This window comes from Oncorhynchus mykiss, chromosome 19 (assembly GCF_057628025.1).
Source record: "Oncorhynchus mykiss isolate SJ-2025 chromosome 19, ASM5762802v1, whole genome shotgun sequence".
In the NCBI taxonomy this organism is placed as follows: Eukaryota; Metazoa; Chordata; class Actinopteri; order Salmoniformes; family Salmonidae; genus Oncorhynchus; species Oncorhynchus mykiss.
Window position 1 is genome coordinate 66831750 of NC_143040.1, and position 12356 is coordinate 66844105.

Genomic DNA, 12356 nt, shown 5'->3' on the forward strand with positions numbered 1-12356 from the left:
GTAAAAAAAATGCTTGGGTTAAGTGTAAAATGATGTTTGAAATGGGAGAGGAATCCCATTCATAGGCGTGTCAAATGTGTGTGCCTTTGAATTTATGGCTTTAACTGCAGTGTGAAACATACTGTATCTGTTGTAAAACAATATCACGCCAATGCAAAAAAAAGCTCTGGCCTCTGTCCTGCGTGTGTAGTTTTGTGCATCATAACTAGACAATCTGTGAGACACATATAATTGCAATTGGTCAAATAAAAAGTATTGAAAATGGCACCCGAGTGTGTCAAGTACAATTACAGTATTTTTTTTAAACAAGGCTGCTTATGATCAAATTATATTTCAATGCCTTGAACATGACGAAGTCAAGTCATTATGGATCTCTGGAATCTTCTCCTTTCTGCTCCCCGGTGTTTTTTGTTTTGATAACGAATCTGTATTTTGCTTTGCTCACTAGGCAGCTCATTGATAAGGACTTCGCATCTGATGTATAAAGCAGTACCGCTTAATTGAAATGCTTAATTCATTGTCGTAATGAAGACATTGTAATCTGGAGGACCTGTATTATGTATGTGTGGTATTTTAAAGGGAACTGGTACTCACCGTTTTACTGACAGGTCTAGGCAGCGAAGTGGACCTGTTGGGGTATTTGGAAAAGCCTTGGGGCCAGGACAAGACAGGACATGGACTTGGGCTTCTCGGTCCCTCGAAGCTCACTCGAGGAGTTTCAGGACTGCCATGCATAGTTCTTCTCTCCCTTTCCCTCCCTCCTTCTCTGTCCCAAGGGCTCTCCCTCCCTCTCTCCAGGGTGCCATTAAACTCTAGTTCATCCTGTCTCCTAACAATGTCGATATCTGTCTCCAGATAGGTTCTCCCTACGGACGCCAGCTCCGAGTGGAAACAGCTTTCCACCTGGCCCACTTTCCTCAGGCCTTCTCCAGGGTCCAGCACCTTACAGCTGGGAATGCTGTACTTGCTCCACTGGTGCTCCAATTGGAAACAGTCCACCTTCGGTTCTTGTAGTTCCTGAATGGGCTGTAGAGAGGAAGACATTGGGCTGTACCAGGAGGCTGCAGCTGCATCTAGTGTTCTCTGTCGGATTGGGTTGAAGGACTGCCATGGACTCCCTGGAACCAGCACCCTGTTTGTGACCTCATCTAGGAACTGGGAGAACTTGAGACGCTCCTCCAGTTTCTGCTCCTGCTGTGCTGAGAAGGTCACAACCTTGCTTTGGCCTTGGTTGCTGGATGACGACAGGCTTTGGGTTGAATCCCACTTTACTTTCAACACTCGAGCCGCCTCCTCCTGGCTTTCGGCTCTATCCATTCCGCTATCACCCTCGCAGTTCCCCAAGGTCTGGTAGACATTCTCTGTAGACGTGTCACTGGCGGTGGGCTCATTGGCCCTGCCACCAGGACCAGGGGAGCTGGCACGGGCACGGAACACCTCGTCGCTGTGCTGCTTTATGGAGGTGCGTAGCAGGCAAGTGGCCCCGGAACTCCAGCTGTTGGTATCCCAGCTGTCATCCTCGCTGGAGCTGCCGCTGCACACGCTGGAGCTAGATGTGCTCTGAAGACTGGGGCTAGAGCTGTGCAAGCTGGGACTGGAGCTGCGCAAGCTGGGACTGGAGCTGCGCAAGCTGGGGCTAGGGCTGGGACTGGAGCTACGCGGGCCCGGACTGGAGCGATCCAGACTTGCCAAAGAGCGCCTCAACCCAGAGATGGATCCCTTCAAGCTGGGTAAGGAGCCTTGGAGGCTGGGTAGAGAGCCCTTGGGGCTGGGGCCATATGAGTAAAGACTGGGTAGAGAGCCCTTGGGACTTTGACTGGAATTGGAGACGGATTTGTGCAGGCTGGGGGAGGAGATGCTGGAGGGGCAGCGTGGAGGTGGATCCTCCTCTTGGTCAGTATGCCTTCCGGAGAAGATGGGACAGGAGGCGATGGAAGAGCAGGAACTGCACTCCTGCCGGGTGAGGGAGGTTGTCCGGGCCGTCTGGGGCCGGGTATGGTTTTGCCGCTGCGGGGCACCGGTGGTCCAGTTGGCATTTGTCCCGCGACCCGTCTTCGCCGATCCATTCGTTGATCCTTTTGCCGATCCGTTCTGCATTTGGTGCTTGGAGCTTGGAGCCGCACCATCAGAAATCGCTCGCACAGGCAACTGAACCATGGCGAGCTGGGTGGGACAGATTTCAAATGGGTTTTCCGTCCCACAGCGTCTATATCACTGATCGTCCTAGATGTGTTGGCTTCCCATCATGCTCTCTGCCTATAACTGACAACTGAGTTTCAACCCCCCTGCTGGTTAGCACCCATAGTCATATGGATGTGGGGACCTACTTTCATTATAGACCCACTGACATTCTAGACATAATCTTTTCCCCTTTACACAAGGCATTAGAGCGCTCAACAAGTGCACACACTCTGTGAACGGCATTTGTAATCAACATGTACAGCTACGTATATTGGTTTAACAGCAGAGCCCAGCATGCTTTCCAGGTCACTTGCTTGTTGGGGCAGAGACATTGATCACAGATACCACGTGACATCTAGGATGTGGTCATGAAAACAAAGTTACAGTGCCATAATCAATGATTATGGGTGGGGGGGGGGGGTGTATTTGTGTGGCACATACAGTGGGGTCTGTAATTATTAGCACCCTTGATGAATTTGATGCATTTTTGCTCATCTTTATCAAGGATTCCGATAATTCTGGACCTCATTGTAGTAATTTAAATTAAAGCTATTTGATGTTGCACTTTTTAATGCACACAGCTTAGCCAACTTTAGTTTGTCAAAGAACCTAAGTGCTTGAAATGCAACTGGCACAGTTACCACACAGTGTTTTGTGTTATATTCCATGTGTTGTTGTAACTAACCACCCGAGGGTACTCATGCAACTTTTACAATGGAGATGCAATGAGTTTGAGACTTTCAGAATAGTATTTTAAGAAAAACAGCTCATTGTACGGCACGTCACTATAATTGAAAAATGCTCCCAGTAGTAATTCATTATTTTATTTCATACTACCTATATCCCATTGATGGATCACCACATGAGGAAGAATACGGTCTGTTTTCCACTCTTTTTTTCTCTTTTTTTAAGTGTTCTTTCAATTTATCCTTAGTTTCCCTCACTTGTCTTTGACTTTAATGAGTGCCATGCAAAGTAGCACAGAGGTATGGCTCTAGAGAGACATGGGTTTACTGGTAAAGACATGGGATGGTGAGTAATTGATACTGCACCAGACATTTTATGAGAGTGAGAAATACACATTTAAAGGCAAAGGTGTCTAGACAAGGTCACATCTGCTGGGGTGGGTCGTTTCATCCTAGCTGTAAGCAACAGCTGCTCTCCTGGAAGACACCTTCAGAAAGACCAGCTATATTTAAATCGCGGGGCGTTGCATGAACGTCATGGAGGATTTTGGAGAATTCATACATGCACAACTTTCATCTTCTAATTTGAAAATTCTCCTTTAGGGGGTGGATCAGCTTTAATATTGCAGATAGATTGTGGCTTCTATCAATGTCATTTTCTGCATAATTTCCAATCCCCCCCATATATTTTGGGGTAAATAACCTGTATTTAGAGTTGAAGTCCGAAGTTTACATACACCTGAGCCAAATACATTTAAACTTTTCACAATTCCTGACATTTAATCCTAGTAAAAAGCCTGGCAAACCGATCCTTTGCTGTTGTTCTAGGATTGATTTGCACTTTTCACACCAAAGTACGTTCATCTCTAGGAGACAGAACGCATCTCCTTCCTGAGCGGTATGACGGGTGCGTGGTCCCATGGTGTTTAAACTTGCGTACTATTACTTGTACAGATGAACGTGGTACCTTCAGGCGTTTGGAAATTCCTCCCAAGGATGAACCAGGTCTTGGCTGATTTATTTTGATTTTCCCATGATGTCAAGTAAAGTGAGTTTGAAGGTAGTCCATGAAATACATCCACAGGTACACCTCTAATTGACTCAAATGCTGTCTATTATCCTATCAGAAGCTTCTAAAGCCATGACATAATTTTCTGGAATTTTCCAAGCTGTAAAGGCACTGTCAACTTATATGTATGTAAACTTCTGACCCACTGGAATTGTGATACAGTGAATTAGAAGTGAAATAATCTGTTTGTAAACAATTGTTGGAAAAATGACTTGTATCATGCACTAATTAGATGTCCTAACCGACTTGCCAAAACTATAGTTTGCTAATAACAAGACATTTGTGGAGTTTTTGAAAAATGAGTTAATGACTCCAACCTAAGTGTGTAAACTTCTGACTTCAACTGTATATGCACTACCATTCAAAAGTTTGGGTTCACTTCGAAATGTCCTTGTTTTTAAAGAAAAGCTAATTTTTTGTCCATTAAAATAACATTAAATCGATCAGAAATACAGTGCAGACATTGTTAATGTTGTAAATGACTATTGTAGCTGAAAACGACTGATTTTTTATGGAATATCTACATAGGCGTACAGAGGCCCATTATCAGCAACCATCACTCCTGTTTTCCTATGGCACATTGTGTTAGCTAATCCAAGTTTATCATTTTAAAAGGCTAATTGGTCATTAGAAAACTATTTTGCAATAATGTTAGCACAGCTGAAAACTGTTGTGCTAATTAAAGAGGCAATACAACTTTAGACTAGTTGAGAATCTGGAGCCTCGGCATTTGTGGGTTCGATTACAGGCTGAATGGTGTATATACAGGCTCAAAAGTGTATATATTTTGTAAATATTTTCCCTAACCCTGTTATATTTTGTCCCACCCTTCAGCTCCTCTCAACCCATCCCATCTATCTCTGAATATCCAGTTTTGATTTCTATTTGCCATATCTTTTTCATCTGTACTCACAGCATTGATCATAATTAGCAACTCCAACTCAGGTTCTTCCGTCACTAAAACCTCTACACAGCAACAGTCTAGTATCATTAGAACTTTCTATTTCACAACATGGTAATGGAGCACATGGACAAACTCAGTCTCTCAATTTAGGCAGGCTTTGTGGACAGTGTGTGGTATGCTTTGTGGACAGTGTGTGGTATGCTTTGTGGACAGTGTGTGGTATGCTTTGTGGACAGTGTGTGGTATGCTTTGTGGACAGTGTGTGGTATGCTTTGTGGACAGTGTGTGGTATGCTTGGTATGGACAGTGTGCAGTATGCTTGGAATGGACAGTGTGCAGTATGCTTTGTATGGACAGTGTGTGGTATGCTTTGTGGACAGTGTGGGGTGTGCTTCGTGGACAGTGTGTGGTATGCTTTGTGGACAGTGTGTGGTATGCTTGGTATGGACAGTGCGGGGTGTGCTTCGTGGACAGTGTGTGGTATGCTTCGTGGACAGTGTGTGGTAGGCATCGTTGACAGTGTGTGGTATGCTTGATATGGACAGTGTGTGGTATGCTTGATATGGACAGTGTGCAGTATGCTTGGTATGGACAGTGTGTAGTATGCTTTGTGGACAGTGTGTGGTATGCTTTGTGGACAGTGTGTGGTATGCTTTGTGGACAGTGTGTGGTATGCTTGGTATGGACAGTGTGCAGTATGCTTGGAATGGACAGTGTGCAGTATGCTTTGTATGGACAGTGTGTGGTATGCTTGGTATGGACAGTGTGTGGTGTGCTTTGTGGACAGTGTGTGGTATGCTTGGTATGGACAGTGTGCAGTATGCTTGGTATGGACAGTGTGCAGTATGCTTGGTATGGACAGTGTGTGGTATGCTTGATATGGACAGTGTGTGGTATGCTTAGTATGGGCAGTGTGCAGTATGCTTGGTATGGGCAATGTGCAGTATGCTTGGTATGGAGAGTGTGCAGTATGCTTTGTATGGACAGTGTGTGGTATGCTTGGTATGGGCAGTGTGCAGTATGCTTGGTATGGACAGTGCAGTATGCTTGGTATGGACAGTGTGTGGTATGCTTTGTGGACAGTGTGGGGTGTGCTTCGTGGACAGTGTGTGGTATGCTTTGTGGACAGTGTGTGGTATGCTTGGTATGGACAGTGCGGGGTGTGCTTCGTGGACAGTGTGTGGTATGCTTCGTGGACAGTGTGTGGTAGGCATCATTGACAGTGTGTGGTATGCTTGATATGGACAGTGTGTGGTATGCTTGATATGGACAGTGTGCAGTATGCTTGGTATGGACAGTGTGTGGTATGCTTCGTGGACAGTGTGTGGTATGCTTCGTGGACAGTGTGTGGTATGCTTTGTGGACAGTGTGTGGTATGCTTTGTGGACAGTGTGTGGTATGCTTTGTGGACAGTGTGTGGTATGCTTTGTGGACAGTGTGTGGTATGCTTCGTGGACAGTGTGTGGTATGCTTCGTGGACAGTGTGTGGTATGCTTTGTGGACAGTGTGTGGTATGCTTTGTGGACAGTGTGTGGTGCTGGGACCGAGAGACTGAAAAACAGCTTCTATCTCAAGGCCATCAGACTGTTAAACAGCCACCACTAACACTGAGTGGCTGCTGCCAACACACTGACACTGACTCAACTCCAGCCACTTTAATAATGGGAATTGATGGGAAATGATGTAAATATATCACTAGCCACTTTAAACAATGCTACCTTATATAAATGTTACTTACCCTACATTATTCATCTCATATGCATACGTATATACTGTACTCTATATCATCGACGGTATCCTTATGTAATACATGTATCACTAGCCACTTTATACTATACTATGCCACTTTGTTTACATACTCATCTCATTTGTACATACTGTACCCGATACCATCTACTGTATCTTGCCTATGCTGCTCTGTACCATCACTCATTCATATATCCTTATGTACATATTCTTTATCCCCTTACACTGTGTACAAGACAGTAGTTTTGGAATTGTTAGTTAGATTACTTGTTATTACTGCATTGTCGGAACTAGAAGCACAAGCATTTCGCTACACTCGCATTAACATCTGCTAACCATGTGTATGTGACAAATAAAATTTGATTTGATTTGATTTGATTTGGTATGCTTCGTGGACAGTGTGTGGTATGCTTGATAACTGTGGTGTTATCAAAGTGCACACCTTAGTATTTTTCCTGTTACTCCATTTGGAAACCTCACCAATGATCAAATTCTGAATCACAGAATGATGTGAGTTACTATTGACAGAGTAATGCAGTGGGACTATGATGTAATGCAGTGGGACTATGATGTCATGCAGTGGGACTATGATGTAATACAGTGGGACTATGATGTAATACAGTGGGACTATGATGTAATACAGTGGGACTATGATGTAATGCAGTGGGACTATGATGTAATACAGTGGGACTATGATGTAATTCAGTGGGACTATGATGTAATACAGTGGGACTATGATGTAATGCAGTGGGACTATGATGTAATACAGTGGGACTATGATGTAATGCAGTGGGACTATGATGTAATTCAGTGGGACTATGATGTAATGCAGTGGGACTATGATGTAATGCAGTGGGACTATGATGTAATACAGTGGGACTATGATGTAATACAGTGGGACTATGATGTAATTCAGTGGGACTATGATGTAATGCAGTGGGACTATGATGTAATGCAGTGGGACTATGATGTAATTCAGTGGGACTATGATGTAATACAGTGGGACTATGATGTAATGCAGTGGGACTATGATGTAATTCAGTGGGACTATGTGTAAGGACCGACGTCGGACAGGAGAAGCAGGTACGGGGAGTCAGACATTTATTAGGGAACAGACAAGGAAGCAAGACAGGAACATCGTTGGAACATGGGTAACACAGACATATGACAATAAATGCAGCAGCGCGGAACAGAGCTGGGGAACTGACAAATATAGGGGAGGTAATAAACAGGTGATTGACTGAGTCCAGGTGTTTCCAATATCGCTGATGCGCGTGATTATGGAAGGCAGGTGTGCGTAATGCAGGGCAGCCTGTCAGGGGTGAAGAGAGGGTGCAGGCATGACACCATGATGTAATGCAGTGCTTCTATCTGCATTGCTTACTGTTTGGGGTTTTAGGCTGGGTTTCTGTATAGCACTTTGTGACATCGGCTGATGTAATAAGGGCTTTATAAATACATTTGACTGATTGATTGATTGACTATGATGTAACGCAATGGGACTATGATGTAACGCAGTGTCAATATGATGAAATGCAGTGGGACTATGATGTCACGCAGTGGGACTATGATGTAACGCAGTGGGACTATGATGTAACGCAGTGGGACTATGATGAAATGCAGTGGGTATGATGTAACGCAGTGGGACTATGATGTAACGCAGTGGGAATATGATGAAATGCAGTGGGACTATGATGAAATGCAGTGGGACTATGATGTAACGCAGTGGGACTATGATGTAACGCAGTGGGAATATGATGAAATGCAGTGGGACTATGATGTAACGCAGTGGGGCTATGATGAAATGCAGTGGGACTATGATGAAATGCAGTGGGACTATGATGAAATGCAGTGGGACTATGATGTCACGCAGTGGGACTATGATGTAACGCAGTGGGACTATGATGTAACGCAGTGGGACTATGATGAAATGCAGTGGGAATGTGATGAAATGCAGTGGGACTATGATGTAACTCAGTGGGACTATGATGTAACGCAGTGGGACTATGATGTAACGCAGTGGGACTATGATGAAATGCAGTGGGACTATGATGAAATGCAGTGGGACTATGATGAAATGTAGTGGGACTATGATTAATCTACAGCTGTTCTTTATTTTTGTTTTGAAAAACATTGAAAAGTAATTACCATAGTGTTCAAAGGTGATGTACTTTTTTTTTAATAGCTTTTGGGAGATTTTTTGTTGTTGTATATTGTACCATCTTTGCTGTGTTGTTCCTATGTTAATAACAGGCTTGCTTTCTCTTCTTACTAATTACAAAGAACCATTGCAAGGAATGCATCGGCAGCCGATGTGAACAAAACCTTTAAACAGGTCAACATTCACAAAGCCGCTGGACCAGACGGATTACCAGGACGTGTACTCAAAGCACGCGCTGACCAACTGCCAAGTGTCTTCACTGACATTTTCAATCTCTCCCTGTCTGTAATACCTACATGTTTCAAGCAGACCACCATAGTCCCTATGCTCAAGAAAGCGAAGGTAACCTGCCTAAATGATTACCGCCCGGTGGCATTCACGTCGGTAGACATGAAGTTCTTTGAAAGGCTGGTCGTGGCTCACATCAACAGCATCCAAACCGGACACCCTAGACTCACTCCAATTTGCATACCGCCCCAACAGATCCACAGATGACCCAATCTCTATTGCACTCCTCACTGCCCTTTCTCACCTGGACAAAAGGAACACCTATGTGAGAATGCTGTTTATTGACTACAGTTCATCGTTTAACACCAAAGTGCCCACGAAGCTCATCACTAAGCTAAGGACTCTGGAACACCTCCCTCTGCAACCGGATCCTGGACTTCCTGACGGGCCGCCCCCAGGTGGTAAGAGTAGGCAACAACACGTCTGCCATGCTGGTCCTTAACATTGGAGTCCCTCAGGGGTGTGTATTTAGTCCCCTCCTGCATTCCCTGTTCACCCACGACTGCGTGGCCAAACACGACTCCAACACAATAATTTAGTTTGCTGACGACACAACAGTTGTAGGCCTGATCACCGACAACAGTGAGACGGCCTATAGGGAGGAGATCAGAGAACTGACAATGTGGTGCCAGGACAACAACCTCTCCCTCAACGTGAGCAAGAGAAAGGAGCTGATTTTGGACTACAGGAAAAGGCGGGCCGAACAGGCCCTCATTAACATTGACGGGGCTGTAGTAGAACAGGTTTCAAGTTTCAAGTTTCTTGGTGTCAACATCACCAACGAACCATCATGGTCCAAACATATCAAGACAGTCGTGAAGAGGGTACGACAAAACCTTTTCCCCCTCAGGAGACTGAAAATATTTGGCATGGGTCCCCAGACCCTCAAAAGGTTCTACAGCTGCACCACCTGGTATGGCAACTGCTAGGCATCTGACCATAAGGCCCTACAGAGGGTATTGCGAATGGCCCAGTACTTTACTGGAGCCAAGCTTCCTGCCATCCAGGAGCTATATAATAGGCGGTGTAATTGGAAGGCCCTAAAAATTGTCAGAGACTCCAGTCACCCAAGTTATAAAAAGTTTTCTCTGCTATTGCATGGCAAGCGATACCGGAGCGCCAAGTCTAGGACCAAAAGGCTTCTCAACAGCTTCTACCCCCAAGCCGTAAGACTGCTGAACAATTAATAAACTCGCCACTGTACAATTTACATTGACCCTCCCTTTTGTACACTGCTGCTACTCGCTGTTTATTATCTATGCATAGTCACTTCACCCCCACCTACATGTACAAATTACCTCAACTAGCCTGTACCCCTGCACACTGACTCGGTACCAGTGCCCCCTGTATATAGCCTCGTTATTGTTATTCTTATTGTGTTACTTTTTAGTACAACTTTTTATTTTAGTCTACTTGGTAAATATTTTCTTAACTCTTCTTGAACTGCAGTGTTGGTTAAGGGCTTGTAAGTAAGCATTTCACGGTAAAGTCTGCACTACTTGTATTCGGCACGTGACAAAGTTTTGTTTGATTTGATCTCAAATGTTAGCACATTCATCCTTCTCAAATGTTTGCACAGTAGGCCAAAGTAGATGAAGGGCATACTGTATAATACTGTTGACAGTTTGAGACTGCATTTGATCTTGAATGTTGCGTAATTCCTAGTCTCAGTGCTGCCAATGGCACATGACTGTTGGAAAGGGAAACAAACTTGTCAGTTTTACACACCTTTATTTTTTTTACAGACCAGTGAAGTTTATTTTTGTTGAATCTGTATAAACCTGATCTGCATCTACAGCGATGACCTGGTAAAACGGTATTGGGTAAAGCCTTTTTCAACACCATGAACTATCTGACCTCAAAATGTTTTGTTCTATTCCTCCGAGGTAGCTTTTTAAGGATTTCTATTCGTATGGGAGCCTGTTGTGAGGAAACAAATGGCAACTATAACCTACCACAGAGCAAATGCATTAATATTCCCAAGCATCACTGCTTCACTCAATAATACACAGGCAGATAAACAATACATTGGCCACCAACTGCTACACGGGCAAAGAACAAATCCATTACAACAGCCAAGATGCATATCCCTCGATGTATAATTTGAGCCGTCGCCATTAAACAACGCGTTGCTTTCTTTTTGTTTTCCCCCCATTCCATCAATGAGTGTTCAAACAAGTGGACTGTTCTCAATTCCCTCGTGTCAACAACATTGACGTCGCCATGGCAACAAGATCCGTCGAGCTGAAGATGAGTCTATACCCCGAGAAGGGCATAGCTAGACTACTAAAGCCTCTTTCTTATAGGAAATATAACCCTCATTTCACCAGGATATAGAATTTGTACTTGGGTGAAAGGCCGGACCATACTTTTTTCCTCCTTTAATCTAATTTCCAAATAAAAGGAGCAGAACGTCAGAGAAAATCGAATTAAAAAGATCGCCATAACGAGCAGCAGAGATCTTAGTACTGCCGTAAGAGAGGATGACAGACTATGGTTTCATTGATGGGGGGGGGGGGGTATAGTCTGGTATAGGCTGTCACGTTTGACTTAGTGTTGCTGTAATGTATAATTGTAAATGTATAGTGTTTTTATTGAGACTGATCATGTTGATTTATTGTTACCATGGCACCCTTGTAAATGAGAGCCTGGTCTTAATTGGTTTGCTCTGGTTACACAATAAAAATAATAAGAAGAGTAATAACAATATAAATAATAATAGGCCAGAGCAGGGTCATTAAAACCATTAAACCTTTCCATTGAACGCCTCTCTAGACCCCTTGCTCATGATGCTCTGACTGTGGCTTGTCAGTTTCTGATTCATTTTCTGCTCTCTGTCAGTCTTTCTGGTTTATCTGCCTATTACAGAGTATATTTCTAATTTAAAGTTAAAGACGCTATACATAACCTTTGCCTCTGGTTGTGCTTTTGAGCGAAGGGACAAATATATTGCCCGGAAATTACCTCATGGGTGGTACAAAACTAAGGATTTGTATGGTTTCATGAGATAAGCCATTTAGTAATATTATATTATCAACCATACAGCCAACATCCAAGAAAACATTTGATGTAAACAATAAGCTACTAAACTTCCACATTGTATCTTTAGAGGCCCCCATCTCTAAAATTATATTTTTGGCTCATGGGAAGAAAAACTGTGCTATGTTCATACTGAGAAACACTGCTGGTGTACAGACAGATAACAGTCAAAGTATGTTTCATAGGCGAGAAAATAACTACAGCGATGAAGTCAAATTAGAGTTGTTTATATATGCAACAGTGTCCTCTAGTGGTTAAATACAGTCATGTGTTCAACGTCAT

At 43.8% G+C, this 12356-nt stretch overlaps 1 protein-coding gene across 1 annotated transcript; it reads right to left on the reverse strand.

Annotated features, from left to right (window-relative positions):
- Positions 1-139: 139 nt before the first annotated feature.
- Positions 140-2157, reverse strand: LOC149975300 (uncharacterized). Its single transcript, XM_090209734.1, has one exon. The coding sequence runs from the start codon at positions 2155-2157 to the stop codon at positions 574-576; it is 1584 nt and encodes a 527-aa protein (XP_090065860.1). The 3' UTR covers positions 140-573.
- Positions 2158-12356: the final 10199 nt, after the last annotated feature.

Excerpts from the sequence above, each read along its gene's own strand:
- LOC149975300 (XM_090209734.1), bottom strand. The coding sequence starts at position 2,157 with ATGGTTCAGTTGCCTGTGCGAGCGATTTCTGATGGTGCGGCTCCAAGC.